General features: G+C 40.3%; 1 protein-coding gene across 2 annotated transcripts; it reads right to left on the bottom strand.

Annotated features, from left to right (window-relative positions):
* Window positions 1-479: 479 nt before the first annotated feature.
* LOC130911215 (mediator of RNA polymerase II transcription subunit 17) lies at window positions 480-17,922 on the bottom strand. Of its 2 annotated transcripts, none has more exons than XM_057829026.1 (13): window positions 17,790-17,922; window positions 17,139-17,383; window positions 16,912-17,075; window positions 16,616-16,835; window positions 16,408-16,544; window positions 13,095-13,176; window positions 11,616-11,768; window positions 11,417-11,547; window positions 10,796-10,980; window positions 3,788-3,925; window positions 3,589-3,706; window positions 3,363-3,522; window positions 480-872 (listed from the first exon to the last, which is right to left on the bottom strand). In XM_057829026.1, exons 2-13 carry the CDS (start codon window positions 17,371-17,373, stop codon window positions 664-666), a joined length of 1,932 nt encoding a protein of 643 aa, XP_057685009.1. In that variant the 5' UTR covers window positions 17,374-17,383; window positions 17,790-17,922; the 3' UTR covers window positions 480-663. The 2 variants fall into 2 exon arrangements, with proteins under 2 accessions (XP_057685009.1, XP_057685010.1); XM_057829027.1 differs by having other exon boundaries at window positions 17,762-17,898.
* Between the last annotated feature and the right edge of the window lie 198 nt (window positions 17,923-18,120).

Genomic DNA, 18,120 nt, shown 5'->3' with positions numbered 1-18,120 from the left:
AATTCATGGAGTTGTTAATATGAGAGACTTGAAGAAACGGTGACGAAGAAAGTAAATATGTACGTAGAATAGGTTTTTATTTGGGAATTTTATTGTGAAAGTCTGGGAAATTGTGAGTGAGCTAAACAGTTTGAAGTCTCAACAGGAAAGATGGGAACGTTTTTCGACAAACGTCTCATTCAGTTAAATGTTGGGGTTTTTTTGGGTTTGGAAAATGTGAAGGTGTTGGAAAGGTTTTAAGAAAGTAGAAAAATGCACTTCTTGACATTTGAATGGTTTGAGGAATGTGGAAGGAGAAGTAAAAGAGTGGAACGCGGTACCAATCAGAACTCCGGTTTGTCCCTTGTCCCGCACAATCCAGGACTGTTGGCAACCCTAGGACTGGATGAACTCAGATTGACCTATAAAAGAATTGTAAATATCTCAAAAACGATAGCAGCACAAACGATTGACATCATTTTATGTAAACTTGCGTCTGATTGGGGGGCCAACTTTGCCGAGGTCTTTATTTTCTCTCCAAAAGTGTACAAACGTGAGCAAAGAGTGAGCAGGCAGCCACCACAAATCTTCTAATGGTCCTTCCTCAGGACAATAAAATGGAAAGCGGCTCTGATTGTTGTTCTTTTTTGTAACCGTGGACTCTGCCAGAACTTGCTGGTTGCTTTAAGGGCAAGGAGTTAGAGCAGCCATGAGGAGCTCCATCTTGTAGACAAAATTGCGTCCCTCCATTTTGTTCCAGTGGACCTCCTTGTAGGGACCCCTGAGGTGAGTCCACTTGGCATCCTGGATGACTTCACTCTTGGGCAGCTCCTTGCTCTGGCTACGGGGGAACTGCACCAAAACCCGGCACCCGCTTTCAGGACCGTTTCGGACTGGATATGGAAAAACAAAACAAAAACAAAAAAAAACAGATGTACAGGATTAAAAAAAAGGCATCTTGCCTATAGATATTAGGAGTAGGCATGTGCCGGTATGATATTCTGGCAGTATGTTATCCTTAAACCAAAATATCACCGCTTCACTGTATTGGAATTACAACTCTAAAATGTGTTACTTTGAGATATCTGGGTTAAAAAAAAAAAAATTCCATTGAACAGGACTTTTATTTTTCAAAACGTGAGCAAACTGGAACATAAGTATAATGTTAAAATTAGGGCTGTCAAACGATTAAAATGTTTAATCGAGTTAATTACAGCTTAAAAATTAATTAATCGTAATTAATCGCAATTCAAACCGTCTATAAAATATGCCTATTTTTCTGTAAATTATATATATATTCTGTAAAATAAATTGTTGGAATGGAAAGATAAGACACAAGCTGGATATATACATTCAACATACGATACATAAGGACTGTAGTGGGCATTTCACTCTACTGTCGTTTAAATCTGTCTATGCTGTCCTCACTCCGAAGCGTCTACTTTTTCCAAAGCTAGACAGCTAGTGAACGACGCCTTAATAATTCTTCTTCCTTTTTCATCTGATTTATTAATAAAATGGCCTCAAACCATTGTCCTCTTTAGACCGTCGTAAAACTACAAATAAAAGTACACAAGCATTGCATTAGCAACAACGTTAGCTTAGCACGCTATACAGGTTCACTAAACATAAACAAAAAGCGTCTCATACAAAAAATATAACATTTCGCTTACTAACATAATATGTACATTCTTTACAACAACCATACTTACGGACAAATCTTGTCCAAGGATCATATAAGCACAACATTATCAGCCCGAGACGTCGTGCAGCCATAATGAACTGGTAAGAAAACAATAAACCATGTCGCAAAGCGACCACAAGAGTTCGCTGTTGGACAGCATAAAAAGCCTTGCTGTAAAACTTGCCAAAAGACAGAATACTTTCTGAGCGGGACATGTGCGTTAATTGCGTCAAATATTTTAACGTGATTAATTTAAAAAATTAATTACCGCGCGTTAACGCGATAATTTTGACAGCCCTAGTTAAAATAAAATAAATTACTGAAATATTCTAATTAAAATAAATGCACTCCTTAAGGTGAGCGCAAACCCACAGCGACAGCTCAACATTATTACCATCGGAACAAAAATACTTGAATTATTTTCCATTAAAAGCACTTGTGTATGACTCGCATCATGTTTACATTATACACACACTCTTTCTCAACACAGACAGTTGCCAAAGAGAGGAAAAAACAAACAAACAAAAAAAAAAAAAACAGTTTACCTCCGCTAGACGCACTAAACACGCTCGAGTTAACTGTTGTAGCTGGTGGGACACGTTCATGACAGTGTTTACAAACATTTAATTTTGTATAAGGCGGAAAACACAGACAAGACTATAAAAACCAATTTCTGCTCTTGCACTCCTTTTTAAAAGAAACTGCTGTATTTTAAGCCAAAACAGCTGTTGTGTTTGATAGAACAATATGTACAGTGGGGAGAACAAGTATTTGATACACTGCCAATGGGTTTTCCCATTGTGTGTATATATGCTGCCATAGCAGATCCTTGGCGCATTAAGCCCCCGAACTATTTTTAATTTGTCCGTATTACCCTGAAAACCCCCGTTTACAGACGTCGCGCAACCGCTTTTGTTTCAACCCTGCCATAAAACGAAGGTAATTAATTATATTTATTATTCAAAATGTGTCGTTTTTAACTTAGAATCATTAATTGATGTCTCATATTTCATAAAAAAAAAAAAAAAAAAAAAAAAAAACGACTTAAAAAAATTATTCACTCACATATTTTAAACTTTTAAACAAATTATGTCACAATGAAAAAAATGGCATCTGTAAAAAAGTCACGGATATCTACCTCATGACGATCGCTTAATTGTATTTTTTTTGTAACTGTCGCATTTTCTCCGTTATGTTAGATGATAAATAATTGATCCATATGAAGAAAAATTGAAAATAAATGTTTAGAAGGATAAATATATGAGAAACAAATTCTCGACCACTCCTTGATGTCTGCGATTTCTACATCGCGACCCTTGTTATATTACCATGTTTCACCCATTAGATCCCCCAAAAATCCGGCTGTGGCCATTCACAGCTGTGTCTTGACACTCAGTGATACATGCATGGAGTTTTTGGATCGAAACAAGATAAGTACGCGATAATAATTTGTTAAAGTCATGACGTCTGTAATTCTGGTCTCGCGTGCTCTCACCTCCAGATAGGGTTTTGCTGTTTTTTTAAAAAAATGCCTCCTGTTCAAAAATCTTCTTCCCCTAGGAAATTGAGATTTTAAGCTTTCCAATGATGTATCACACACGCATATCAGACAATTTTGAAAGATGGCCAAATTGGGGGTTTCAGAGCGGAACTTCAAGTCACCTGAGTGTTTTCCGCCATATGATAAAAGTGGTCTTACCTGAAATGGCGTACTCTCCGTTGGGGGACGCCACCGTGACGGCGGAGGCATTCCCGATGCTCTCCACCGGGCCCAGGCCTACGTGGTTACTGAAGCTCAGCACGTGCCAGCCCATCACTTTGGCAAGCTGCTGCACCGCGTGCACTTGGTGCTGGGACATCTGCCACCAGGAAATGCGCCCGTGTTAGGTGAAGTTCGAGTACCACTGATTTAAGAAAAGCTCCACCTGGGAGAGTAGGAAGTCCTGTAGTTCCTGCTCTTGGTGCGACAAAGTGACCACGCGTCCGTCTCGGTGCACCACTCGGATCTGCTCCACGCCGATGTTAAGTTGCAGCTGAATGGACCTGGACAATACACGCATTTAAGTAAAAAAAAAAAAAAATCTACATCAGAGGCCCCTTTACATCTTCTCCTCCTCCACTTACTTGCAGATTTGCTCGTAGCTTTGGGAGGTGATCAGCACTTTGACGCTGGACTCGTACACGTCGTTAATGTTGGACCAGTGCGCTTGAATCTGGGGGTCTTCGATGCGGCTGGCGAGGCTGTCGATAGTGCGTGCTGTCCTAGTGATGACAAGCTGTATTGTTTATAGCAACCCTTTTAATTTTTTGTTTTCGTCTTTGTGCAAATGCACGCAGCAAAGCAAAATGCCTGGACTCATTTATCCAATCAATTGGCTGACATCCTGACATGTGATCACCAGAGATAGTTAGCTCGGATTGGTTCAAATGTGCAAGCTTTCTGAAACAGCAAAAAAAAAAAAAAAAGTTTGTTGAATTGGTGCGACAAAAAAAGGGCAATGCAACAGAAAATGGATCAAATCTTTAAGGGCAAGGCAAGGGTTAAGGAGGCTTAGTTATCATATTTAGGTTTATTTGCTCTGATGGGGAGGTTCAGAACATCTTAGCTGTCAATGTGCACGTTGGACTTATATTTGTTCATTTATGTTAGGCTACTTATTTATTTCCTATTGATTTAAAAAAGTCAATGTTCGCGTGATCGATAAAATATATTCCATTTCACTCTGCATAATATAAGTCATTTGTACTTATTTTTCTGAATGCATGTTACTTATATCTTTATGATTAAAAAACACAACAAAAAGTAAATGTTTCCATTAACTTCAATTTTAATTAGAGATGTCCTGATCACATCATTTTCAAAGTATCGGAATCGGCAAAAAAATATCGGCCATGCCTTTTTTTAATATATATGTATATATACATATATATATATATAAATATATTAATTAAATCGTTTTCTAATTGTATTTAACGTTACAGACATAATATATTACATTCATCCAGAGTCTTTAGTTTAGGCTTAAGGGAGGGTTATCAAATTTATCCCGATAACGGCGTTCATTAATTTTTAAAAAAATGTATCACGTGAAAATATTTAAAGCAATTATCACGCACTGTCGCGCTCAATCTGTAATGGCGCCGTTTTCCCTATATAGAGAGATAAAAGGCAGCGCAAAATGAGAAGAGTGAATTTTGGCAGCCTTTGGAGCCTTTTTTTAATTGGCTTAAAGCCTTACAATCCCTCTCCCTATGATTAGAAATATCATGGGAAGCAATGTGGGGAAATAAGGTAGCAAATGATCTCTTACTTAACACCTTATGTTATTTCCCAAAGCAGAGATCAATTGGTAGCACTACACACAGTCATGGTTCCACTTCCCATCATGCATTTGGGTTGAATGGCTGCAGTATCATTTACCGAAAGCTCAACAAATACATTAGATGGCAATATTTAGTCACAATATACAAAGTCACAAGTCTTTCTATCCGTGGAACCCTCCCACAGAAAGAATGTTAATAATGTAAATGCCATCTTGAGGATTTATTGTCATAATAAACAAATACAGTACTTTTGTACTATATGTTGAATGTATATATTCGTCCGAGTTTTATTCTTTTTTTTTCTTAATGCATTGCCAAAATGTATACGATCGGGAAAAATTATCGGGAATGATTGGAATTGAATCGGGAGCAAAAAAAGCAATCGGATCGGGAAATATCGGGATCGGCAGATACTCAAACTAAAACGATTGGGATCGGATCGGGAGAAAAAAAACATGATCGGAACAACCCTAATATTGAGCTCAAATGGGTGGTGGGTGGGTGGTTACTCATGGGGTAAAGGTGGACTTTTTATTAAGGTAGACTGACAACTAGAGCTGGGAATCTTTGGGCACCTAACGATTCGATTACGATTCAGAGGCTCCGATTCGATTATAAAACGATTATTGATGCACCCCCCCTCCTTTTTTTTTTTTTTTTTTTTTAATTAAATGTTTTGTACATTAGTTCCAAAATTGTTCAAAAATCCTCTCAGGCTAAACCAAACTACTATTTCAGTATCAAGTTAACATATAGCAGTAAACAAATATACAAAAATAACAGTAAATAAAAAACTCCAGTCCTCATTCTGTAACAGCAGCTTTAAACTACATTAAATTAATTTAATGTTGTGAATCAACTGTTAAAGTTGTTAAAATTGCTCCCGTTATTCCATAATTTTCCTTTTGTCTACTTTCGACATGTGAAAGTTTTAAAACTATTTTAAAGATAGATTCAAGTCAATATTTTACCGATTTAGGAGTATTTTAGATAAAAAGTTAATTAGGTTTGCTTGGAAGGTTCGCGACAACAGCCTTACAGGGAAGTGTACTGCTTTATGATGGCGGCCGTTAACATCTAGCTTTTTGTAGATGTGCTGCTCACGCTACCGAATCAATGGTCCATCTAGTCCTATATAAATGATATCTACCATTACATTATGTGGATGACGTACTTTGTAGCAGCTTTTCGGCAGCAGTCAGGTATGTTGTTGTGTTTTTTTATCTCGTGGCATGAGTTGAGCTAGAGCCGTGAGTTGAGCATTGGCATTACCCGAGGGGCCGGGTAATGAGAAGCATGATGGTAAGTTACTCTCGCTTCGTTCCTCATTGCGTCCCTAAGACTGCGCGGCGCGCTGAGTGTGTTGTACTTCCGCTTTACTTGGCATATTTCAATAATCGGAATTTGGATGTTTGTGAATCGTTCTCGAATCTTCCACGGCCGAATCGCGAATAATCTAAGAATCGGAAATTTTGCACACCTCTACTGACAACTCTTTAAGTGTCATAATTATTGCTGATTCTCAGGGGTACAAATACTTATGAACCCCAGTAAATTACAAATTAATGAGTTCAAGAAAATCATACAATGTTATCTCTGGATTATTTTACATTATGTCTCTATGAGTGGAAATGCATCTATGATTGAAATTTCCCCAATTTCACAAGGGGTGCAAATACTTCTTCTCCTCACTGTATTCATTGCTCTTGTTAGTGGCCATCTCTTTCCACATGTAGGAGGAGGGAATTTGCATGAGCTGTTTAATAATGCACCATGTGTTTGTGCTGTGAAGGGATTTATGAATTTGCACAAATGATAAAATTTTATACATTTGTTATAGATGCGGCGGCACGGTGGCTGAGTGGTTAGCACGTCTGCCTCACAGTTCTGAGATCAAGGGTTCAATCCCGGGCTTCGGCCTTCCTGTGTGGAGTTTGCATGTTCTCCACGTGCCTGTGTGGGTTTCCTCCGGGAACTCCGGTTTCCTCCCACATCCCAAAAACATGCATGGTAGGCTGATTGAACACTCTAAATTGTCTGTAGGTATGAGTGTGTGCGTGAATGGTTGTATGTCTCTTTGTGCCCTGCAACTGGCTGGCAACCAGTTCAGGGTGTCCCCTGCCTACTGCCTGTAGTTAGCTGGGATAGGCTCCAGCACCTCCGCGACCCTCGTGAGGAAAAGCGGCATGGAAAATGAATGAATGAATGAATGAATGTTATAGATGCTCTTTTCGAGCAGAAGCCTCACATTTCCAAAATTATTTTTTCAAATACAGTGGGGCAAAGTTCTCCTACTTGAAAACATTAGAGAGGCTTGTAATTGTCAACATGGGTAAACCTCAACCATGAGAGACAGAATGTGGAGAGAAAAAACAGAAAATCACATTGTTTAATTTTTAAATAATTTATTTCCAAATTAGAGTGGAAAATAAGTATTTGGTCACCTACAAACAAGCAAGATTTCTGGCTGTCATTTAGGTCGAACTTCTTCTAATGAGGTCTATTAATGGCACCTGTTTTAATTCATTATCGGGATAAAAGACACCTGTCCACAAACTCAGTCACACTCCAAACTCCACTATGGCCAAGACCAAAGAGCTGTCGAAGGATACCAGAGATAAAATTGTAGACCTCCACCAGGCTGGGAAGACTGAATCTGCAATAGGTAAAATACTTGGTGTAAAGAAATCATAACTGTGGAGCAATTATTAGAAAATGGAAGAACACCACAGATAATCTCCCTCAATCTGGGGCTCCATGCAAGATCTCACCCCGTGGCGTCAATATGATAACAAGAACGGTAAGCAAAAATCCCAGAAACACACGGGGGGACCCAGTGAATGACCTACAGGGAGCTGGTACCACAGTAACAAAGGCTACTATCAGTAACACAATGCGCCGCCAGGGACTCACATCCTGCACTGCCAGACGTGTCCCCCTGCTGAAGCCAGTACAAGTCCAGGCCTGTCTGCGGATCGCTAGAGAGCATTTGGATGATCCAGAAGAGGACTGGGAGAATAAGTTATGGTCAGATGGAACCAAAATAGAACTTTTTGGTAGAAATACAGGTTCTCGTGTTTGGAGGAGAAAGAAGACTGAATTGCGTCCAAAGAACACCATACCCACTGTGAAGCATTGGGGTGGATACATCATGCTTTGGGGCTGTTTTTATGCAAAGGGACTAGGACGACTGATTTGTGTAAAGGAAAGAATGAATAGGGCCATGTATCGAGAGATTTTGAGTGAAAATCTCCTTCCATCAGTAAGGGCATTGAAGATGAGACGTGGCTGGGTCTTTCAGCATGACAATGATCCCAAACACACAGCCAGGGCAACAAAGTACTGGCTTCGCAAGAAGCATTTCAAGGTCCTGGAGTGGCCTAGCCAGTCTCCAGATCTCAACTCCATTGAAAATCTGTGGAAGGAGTTAAACGTCTGTGTTGCCCAACGAAAGCCCCAAAACATCATTGCTCTAGAGGAGATATGCATAGAGGAATGGGCAAAATACGAGCAACAGTGTGTGAAAAGCTTGTGAAGACTTACAAAAAAAGTTTGGCCTCTGTTCTTGCCAACAAGGGGTACATAACAAAGTATTGAGATGAACTTTTGGTATTGACCAAATACTTATTTTCCACCATGATTTGCAAATAAATAGAGGCGTGCGAAATTTCCGATTCTTAGATTATTCGCGATTTGGCCGTGGAACATTCGAGAACGATTCACAAACATCCAAATTCCGATTATTGAATTATACCAGGTAAAACACAGTCAGCGCGGTCTTTGGGACGCAATAAGGAACGGATCGAGAGTAAATATCATGTTCAACTCATGCCGCTATATTAAAAAAACAAAACAATCCCTGACTGTGGCCGACAGCCGCTACAAAACAACGCCCAGTTGCTAGTTGCTACAAACATACGGCTACAGTAGATATCATATATATGTAGAACTAGATGGAAAAGGACAGACGACGCTGGTGTTAGAACATGTATTATTGAACCGAGATGCATAATGACAGACTTTCCGACGTTAGTAAACAGCCGCCATCTTACGGCAGTACTAAAGCAGTGACTTCTCTAGAAGGCTCTGAGCGAACTTAGCTAATTAGCAAACCTAATTAACTTTTTATCTAAAATACTCCTAAATCGGCAGAATCTTGTCTTGAATCTATCTTTTGAAATAGATTTAAAACTTTGACAAAAGTAGACAGAAGGGAAATTATGGCACAACGGGAGCAATTTTAACAACTGTAACAGTTGATTCACAACATTAAATTAATTGAATGTAGTTTAAAGCTGCTGATACAGAATGGGGACTGGAGTATTTTATTTACTGTTATTTTTGTATATTTGTTTACTGTTATATGCTAACTTGATACTGAAATAGTGGTTTGGTTTAGCCTGAGAAGATTTTTGAACAATTCTGGAACTAATGTACAAAACATTAAAAAAAAAACCAACAAAAAAAAAACAAAGGAGGGGGTGCATCAATAATCGTTTTGTAATCGAATCGGACCCTCTGAATCGTAATCTTAATCGAATCGTTAGGTGCCCAGAGATTCCCAGCTCTACAAAAAAAAATTTTTTTTTAAATCAAACAATGTGATTTTCTGTTTTTTTCCCCCACATTCTGTCTCTCATGGTTGAGATTTACCCATGTTGACAATTACAGGCCTCTCGAATAATTTCAAGTGGGAGAACTTGCACAATTAGTGGTTGACTAAATACTTATTTGCCCCACTGTATAAACAAATGGATCAGCGCAACCATTCTGTTCAATGTAGTTGAGGAAATGGAATGTGTACCTAGCAGTGTTTGCTCACCGTGAGCCAAGCAAACAGTGCTTCGGAAAGCGCTCTTTTATCTGCTAAAGAAACTGTTCAGTTTCACTTTGTACCTGCATAAGACATGAACTTCAAGTACAGTGGTACCTCTACATACGAAGTTAATCCGTTCCAGGACCTTGTTTGTAAGTCGAAATGGTCGTATGTCGAGCAGGATTTTCCCATAGGAATACATTATAATTCCATTAATTCGTTCCACAGCCCAAAAACCTGCACTAAATCCTTAAAAAATACTGCTGGTGCTATTACAAATGGCAATTACACGTAGCAAAACAAATAAATTATAAATCAAAATTGGAATAATGTAATAAAAAGAATAATAATAATTCCTGTAATAGTGTAACGAATCGGGTTCTAATAAGGCGGACGTTTTTTTGTGTACCTGAACGCACCGCGGGGCTCACGTGCCAGAGACGGACCGGTGAGCTTGAGTTTCACTTTCACTTTGAATGTTCTCTTGAGAACACCATCAATTGCGGCAGACAGCAGGCGTTTTGTGTTGAATAAGTTGTGAAAGAAATGATGAAAACGTGGCGAAGCTGGCGATTTCTTTGGAGACAATAAGAATTGTCAGCTTAATTTATAAAGACTGGCGAACGATGGTCGGAGGAGGACCGTGGAGATGTATTGTTGAGCCATTTCACGGATGCCCACCCCACGCTCATATTTTTCTGTCATTTGCATCTTCATTTCGAAGGTAAGCATCAACTTTTTCCTTGTTTCACCACCTGTACCAACCTTTTCTGAAACCTGTGTTGATTTGTCACACAAGAAAATCCTCCGTGCATTCGTCTGCGGTGCTGCCATTGTCGTCGTATTTCGAGCATGTCGTCGGATGTAGAAACAAATGGCGAGTCAAATTTTACGTCGGATGTCGAAAAGTTCGTGTGTCGAAGCGATCGTATGTAGAGGTACCACTGTATTATGAAACTGCCATCACTCTTTAGGCCATAAAGCAGTATTACCTGCTCCGCAAGAAGATGTGCTTGGCCTGTTTGATGATTTTCTCCAAAAGACCTTCCCGTTGCTGCAGGCTGTTGATCTCAGCCTTGTCGTAGGCCAGCGGTCCGGCTAGACGCAGGCGCTTGTGACCGAAGGGGGCGGTGGCAGGATGCGGCATTACCATGGAACTCAGCTGCTGCTTGTGGAACTACGACAGAAGCCAAGGAACTAGTTGCAAAATGGCGGTCCAAAAACCCAAGCTGTCCACTCACACAAAATTGTTTTTTCTTAACGTCGTTTGCTGCCAGCCCTCACATTCAAATGGATTGGATGTTTATCACCATCAGTGACGTACAGAACCAGTTACAATTTTGCTTGCGACAAAGATGAGTTCGACAGCCCTGATTTATTTTTTTATTTAGAGGTAGGTACGTAGCTCCCCCATGTGCTACGATGGAAAATAAATATTTTTCATAACTAATCTGTACCTACAGTTTAGTCATCTGTTCCTACAGTAATCTGTACATACAGTTTAGTAATCTGCGGGTACAGATGACTAAACTGTGGGTACAGATTAGCTATGAAAAAGTTTTTTTCTAACATGGCACCCTGGGGGCTCCGTATGTAGGTCTTAGGTTCCTTACCTCTCGCATCATCTGATGCAAGTTGTGTTCCAGCACGTAAAGATGGTCATCCGATTTGGGTTTTTCCGGAGACGCCCGGTGGTTCTTCTTCTCAGCCGTCGAGTGACACAACGAGATGGACAACTGCAGACCTGCAAAAGCTGGAAAATGTGAGCATTGCTAACGGCTGAAAAAGTTTTGTTCGAAGCACTGCAGCGACCTGGGAATGGCTGTGAGATGATCTGATTCTTCACGACTATGTGCGGGATTTGGGACTTGATCTGGACCGCTTCCCTAGACAGCTGCGCAAAGATTTCCTTGCAGAGCAGAACGTTCTGAGCCGCCTCCAGTTTCACATGCCACGGCTGCGAACCTGGCAATGTGACAAATTAATGTGAGGGTACATATAAAAGAAAATTAGGGGTGTAACGGTACACAAAAATCTCGGTTCTGTACGTACCTCGGTTTTGAAGTCACGGTTCATTTTTGGTACAGCAAGAAAACAAAATGCAAAACATAAATGTGCTAGTTGTTTATTTCACACCTTTGTGCTTTCAACAATAGGAACATTAGCCTATACAAAGCTAGAATTCTGCTCAAAAAGTAGCGAGTGTCTAAAGATAATACAACAACAATGACCCCGCGTATTGGTCAGCTTTCTTTCTGAAAGAAAGACGAAAAAAGAAGTCCTATGCTAAAGAGAAAAGCAATGACAAAGATTTCAACATGTATTTTACAAATGAAATGCCCCAATGAATCATTTTTTTTTCTTATGAACGGTTTTCAGAAGCTTTATTGGTGGATTTTCTCAAGTTAAAGCGCCACACAGAAATTAATCAATTTAATTGTGTAAGCAGGATCTATGTATTATTCATATTATTTAATTACAGGGTTTTTAGCTCATTTCAATTTATTTTATTTAAATGGGCTATTATTTATTTTATTATGTGTTTATATTTTACAAATGTGATGTAGTATTCATTTATATTGTATATTTTATGTTGTATAACTTTAGTTCCTATGTGAATATTAGTTCCTACTTGTTTTGTTGTGGTAGGAGGGTTTTGTATCGAACACGGGGCTGTGTTGGTTATTATTATAGCAGAGAAGACAGCAGTAAATCAACAAAGACAAGTCAACTGTGCCCCGATCTACCACTCAAGAAATCTGATGGTCTCAAAAAGTGGGTTACGATTGCATATTAGTTTGAAAATCGACCGGATCCACCGTATTTTTACACGAGTGACTTCCGGTCTGCCCGATCCTAGCGACCGGTAGTCGTATTGACGCAGGAGGGTCACGTCTCGCGTCAAATAATAAACTTTGCCGTTCTTTTCGCGTGCATCGTTTTGAGCCGCTTCTGGGACGCGTCTAACACGCCGCCGCACTGCGACTGGTGTGCATTGGCTGATTTGACTTTAACGCCCGCGTTTCACTGCGTTCTCGCGGCGGCCACGTTGTCGCGCCGTTGACGTTTCTGGGTTATACTGTCGTACCGTGTTGGTCCTCATTATAGTAGAGAAAACAGAGTAAATCTGCACAAAGAAACTGTAACCCGATCCACTCACAGCCTCGAAAAGTAAGGGTTACATTACGTCAGAAACTCGTTCGGTACGCCTCCGTTCCGAACCGAGCACCACGTACCGAAACGGTTCAATACAAATAAATACATGTACCGTTACATCTCTATATCTCATACCTCCTTTAGGTTTCGTTTGTTTTCTGAACAAGTTAACTGTTCCAAGATCACCAATGTCAGGAGCTTGCTTCTGAATGGAAACCTGGAAAAATGGCAAAATTACTATTTGTGAACCTGTTCAAAGAAAAAAAAGCTTGAAAATGCACCTGAAGCTATGTTTATCTCGACTATTGACATGTTATAACTGGCAGCGGATGCCTATAATCAATTCGTTAATATGTTGTGTCAGTCATCAGGGATGTTGATGTTTATATGTTTATGTTATGTGAAATTAATCTTTGAGTCTTATTTATTACTATTTTATTCTGTTGCCTACAGTGTATCACAAAAGTGAGTACACCCCTCGCATTTCTGCAGATATTTGAGTTTATCTTTTCATGGGACAACACTGACAAAATGATAATTTGACACAATGAAAAGTTGTCTGTGTGCAGCTTATATGATAGAGTTAATTTATTTTCCCATCAAAATAACTCAAAATATAGCCATTAATACCTAAACCCCTGCCCCTGGCAACAAAAGTGAGTACACCCCATAGAAACTACGTACATCCCGAAATGTCCAAATTGAGTACTTCCTGTCTTTTCCCCTCCAAAATGTCATGTGACTCATAACAGGAGTTCTGTCAGCATTGCTGCAGAAATTGAAGAGGTGGGGGGGTCAGCCTGTTAGTGCTCAGACCATACGCAGCACTCTACATCAAACTGGTGTGCATGGCTGTCACCCCAGGAGGAAGCCTCTTCTGAAGACGATACACAAGAAAGCCCACCCGTCTCATCAGACCATAGGACATGGTTCCAGTAATCCATGTGCTTTGTTGAAATGTCTTCAGCAAACTGTTTGTGGGCTTTCTTGTGTAGCTTTCTCAGGTAAGTTTTGACAAATTCCAGCCTGGCTTTTTTAGGTCTCTGTGTCAGAAGTGGGGTCTTCCTGGGTATCCTTCCATAGAGGCCCTTTTCATCCAGACGCCCACGAATAGTACAGGTTGACACTGTTGACACTGAGCCCCAAAGCATGATGTTTCCACCCCCATGCTTCACAGTGGGTATGGTGTTCTTCGGATGCAATTCAGTATTTTTTCTACTCCAAACACGAGAACCTGTTTCTACCAAAAAGTGCTATTTTGGTTCCATCTGACCATAACATATTCTCCCAGTCCTCTTCTGGATTATCCAAACGCTCGCTAGCAAACCGCAGACAGTCCTGGACATGTACTTTCTTCAGCAGGGTGACACGCCTGGCAGTGCAGGATTTGAGTCCCTGGCGGCGCATTGTGTTATTGATAGTAGCCTTTGTTACTGTGGTCCCAGCTCTCTGTAGGTTGTTCACGAGGTCCCCCCGTGTGGTTCTTGGCTTTTTGCTCACCGTTCTTGTTGTCATTTTGACGCCACGGTAGAGCTGGGCGGTAAACCGAAAATTTACCGTCACCGAAAATTCTTCACGATGACCGACGTAATTTTGACCATGTCGGTAAATTCGGTAAATTAGTAAAACAAGAAAAGAGTCTTTTCATCCCCTTTGACTCTGTGTTGTTCGTCTATGTTCATTCCCCTTTAAGAAAGCAGTCAATGGACTTACGTAGGGAGTCACGTGATCATCAGGAAGCCAATCAAACAGAAGCCCGGTAAGCTAACGCTAGCAGCTAACGCTACAAGCAAAACGTGATGGAGTGTGGCTTAAGGGAGGTTCGCCAAACTTTCACCCGACATTTAGTAGACTCTTGGTGGCATCCAGACGGGCAGGTGAAAACCCGCTGTCCTCCCTTGTTCTCACGATTTCCGGAGATGGTGCTTTCAGTGCTTTCTACTGGTAGCCAGGCCACAGGCTAGCGCTAGCGGCCGCTAGCGGCTAACGCTAGCGGCTAACGCTACAAATGAACGTGATGGAGTCGGATAGCGGCTCTAACCTTGTCGAAACGGCTGAACTTAATGAGTGGATTGGGCACGGACTGCATCTAGCAATTACTATGTCACGTTATTTTGTATCTGACTGTGTGTGATTTCTCTGATAGCTTTTGTGATGGTAAAGCATTCAGCATAAAGCACAATCCAACGGTGAAATTTTTAATATGACCGAGAAATGGCCCCAGCTATTTTTCTGTAAGTGCTTAATTCTGTGTCATTATTGCTATCACAAAATCTTAAGTGTTTCATTTGCAGAAGATCAATATAGCTTTAATGTGTGTCTGTCTGTCTGTTTGGGGGTTCATGTATGCGTGCATGTATTAAAAAATGCACTGGGGGAAAAAAAAAAAAAACCCTGAAACCATAAAGTAAACACTTGTATTGAATAATTATGTCACAGCAGCCATTAACAATAAATTGTCTTTTTGAAGTGTACTGTTCAAGCTGCAAGTCATTTGTGTTACAATGACATGTTTGCACAGGCATATTGATTTTGACAATGTACATTGTTCAAGCCATACACGCTGTTATAAATGCTCAGACTTGAATTCTTATTGTTTACAATACATTTTTATAAACTTAATGTTTAGACTGCATGTACAATTGTTAAATATATCAAATTGAATGCTGGTAACTAAATCAACAAGAAACTGTTAATCTGTATTTCATGCATTGATTCAGATTTTCAAATTATATAACAGTCCGCTTGGGTGGACTTTATCGTCATTTATCGTTATCGAGGTAAATCTGCTCAATTTATCGTGATACGTGTTTAAGGCCATATCGCCCACCCCTACGCCACGGGGTGAGATCTTGCATGGAGCCCCAGATGGAAGGAGATTATCAGTGGTCTTGTATGTCTTCCATTCTCTAATAATTGCTCCCACAGTTGATTTCTTTACACCAAGCATTTTACCTATTGCAGATTCAGTCTTCCCAGCCTGCTGCAGGTCTACAATTTTGTCTCTGGTGTCCTTCGACAGCTCTTTGGTCTTGGCCATAGTGGGGTTTGGAGTGTGACTGACTGAAGTTGTGGACAGGTGACTTTTATACCGATAACGAGTTAAAAAAGGTGCCATTAATACAGGTAACGAGAGGAGCCTCGTTAGAAGTTAGACCTCTTTGACAGCCAGAAATCTTGCTTGTTTGTAGGTGACCAAATACTTATTTTCCACTCTAATTTTGAAATAAATTCTTTAAAAATCAATCAATTTGATTTTCTGTTTTTTCCACATTCTGTCTCTCATGGTTGAGGTTTACCCATGTTGACAATTACAGGCCACTCTAATGTTTTTAAGTAGGAGAACTTGCACAATTGGTGGTTGACTAAATACTTATTTGCCCCACTGTACGTGAGAGGGATTAATTTAAAAAAATGCTTTATTTAAGAAAGTATGGCACTCCTTTACCTTGATATAAGCTGATCCCTCCAAATCACTCGGAATCTGGACGTCAAGTGGACAGTAGTCTTCTGGGATCTTTTTGTCCAGATCGATGTCCGTGTTCTTGATGACCTCGAATGAGCCGTGATGAGGAAACAGGGAGCCTGCGTGAGTGACACCATGCAAGTTTAACTATAATTGACGATAATTCCATCGCCATCAAATTTCCATTCACCCGCGCTCCGGTAGCTGAGGTCTCCCAGAATCTTGTCGCCCACTTTGCGCAACTTCCACTGCGAGCGCAACCTCAGCAGTTCCGAATTAAAGTCGCGTTGCCTCCGGTTTTCCAGGTTCTCGGCGACTGATTTATTGAGCTTCTCGGCGCCTTTCAAGAGGAGCTGCGCGGCTGTGGCGAGAGATTTCTTTTTGCTCATAAGCTGGAACACCTGAGGGGTCTGGATGGAAGCATGATCAGAAATTAAACCTCAAACAGGGTTTGTAAAGTTTAAAAATGACTCGTTTTCACTTTACCTTGCCTATGGACGGATCTTGAGAAACAGGGTCTAGCGCCATATATTTCTTCTCTTTCACCACGCATAGCACATCATAGAGGACGCACATTTCCGTCAGGGCACTGCGCAGGTTGTTCCGCACAGAGTCCCAAGGCCACAGAGACGGTTGGAACTTCACCGTGCCTGTGTAAAATAGGAAATCGTACAAAAATACAACAACACATTTACAGTATTTTCTTGTGGTACCGTCTTCATCTTCCTGATCCTGTTTGCACCACTCGCGATCCCGGGATTCACCGTCAGCTCCTTCGTCTTCCGAATCGGAACCCTGGCTGAAGTCGATCCGCTGTGCCAACTTGGCCAAGTTCTGGGACATGGACAGGGGCGGCACATATGTCTCTGTTCCATCCAGGGCCACTTCCTGCACTTGCTTCTCGCAGGAAGACTCGATGCTGACCCTCACGCCCGGACCGCTTGCCATGATAACAACTCTGACAAGTTGAAGAAAAAAAGGCAGATTTACACGATTGCTGCAATGTGAAAATATACAGTATCTGTGAAACCTATAATTTTCCTTAAGGTTTAACCATAATCATTTTATTTTGTAGTCATTGCCTAATTACCCTTTAATGGTTGTCCTTAGCTGACGCTCTTCTATGACAGCTCCATTTCAATGAATGACGTTTAATTATTCAGTTTACATTCTATTTGTAATACTAGTTAAAGGACGCTATAAAAATAACTGTGTAAATATATATCTGTAATCGAACATTGAGTCTGTGCAATCAATCACTTTGTTGGTTAGCGTTAGCTCCAGGCTGATAAGTGCATATGTTAAAATACAATCAGCGAAACAAAATCTTTCTTACCATCACATTCGCTTGAATTATCTCTTACCTTTGCTATTAAGCAGTTGTTACAAATGAAAAGGTTAACGTAATGCTCAAGGTCGTAATGTTTTTGTCGCGATGTGTTTATTATTTGCTCTCTCTTGCTACAGGACGAGCTCTTCCTTTACGTCGAATGAGCGGTACCAGCCCTTACCTGGGGAAATATCGCCATCTGTGGTGAAAAGTAGCACTGAATGTGCCAAAGATACAAAAATACCAAATATATTTTTATTTAAAATAAATATATATTAATGATGTGATAACATGTCAATTGGTGAAACAGTAGCAAAAAAAAAAAAAAAAGAAAAACAGAAAAAGTTTTAAATCTAAAATTAAGC

This window comes from Corythoichthys intestinalis, unplaced genomic scaffold (genome assembly GCF_030265065.1).
Source record: "Corythoichthys intestinalis isolate RoL2023-P3 unplaced genomic scaffold, ASM3026506v1 HiC_scaffold_23, whole genome shotgun sequence".
Classification (NCBI taxonomy): domain Eukaryota; kingdom Metazoa; phylum Chordata; class Actinopteri; order Syngnathiformes; family Syngnathidae; genus Corythoichthys; species Corythoichthys intestinalis.
The sequence above is the reverse complement of the archived record's forward strand: the minus strand, read 5'-3'. Positions and strand labels throughout refer to the sequence as shown.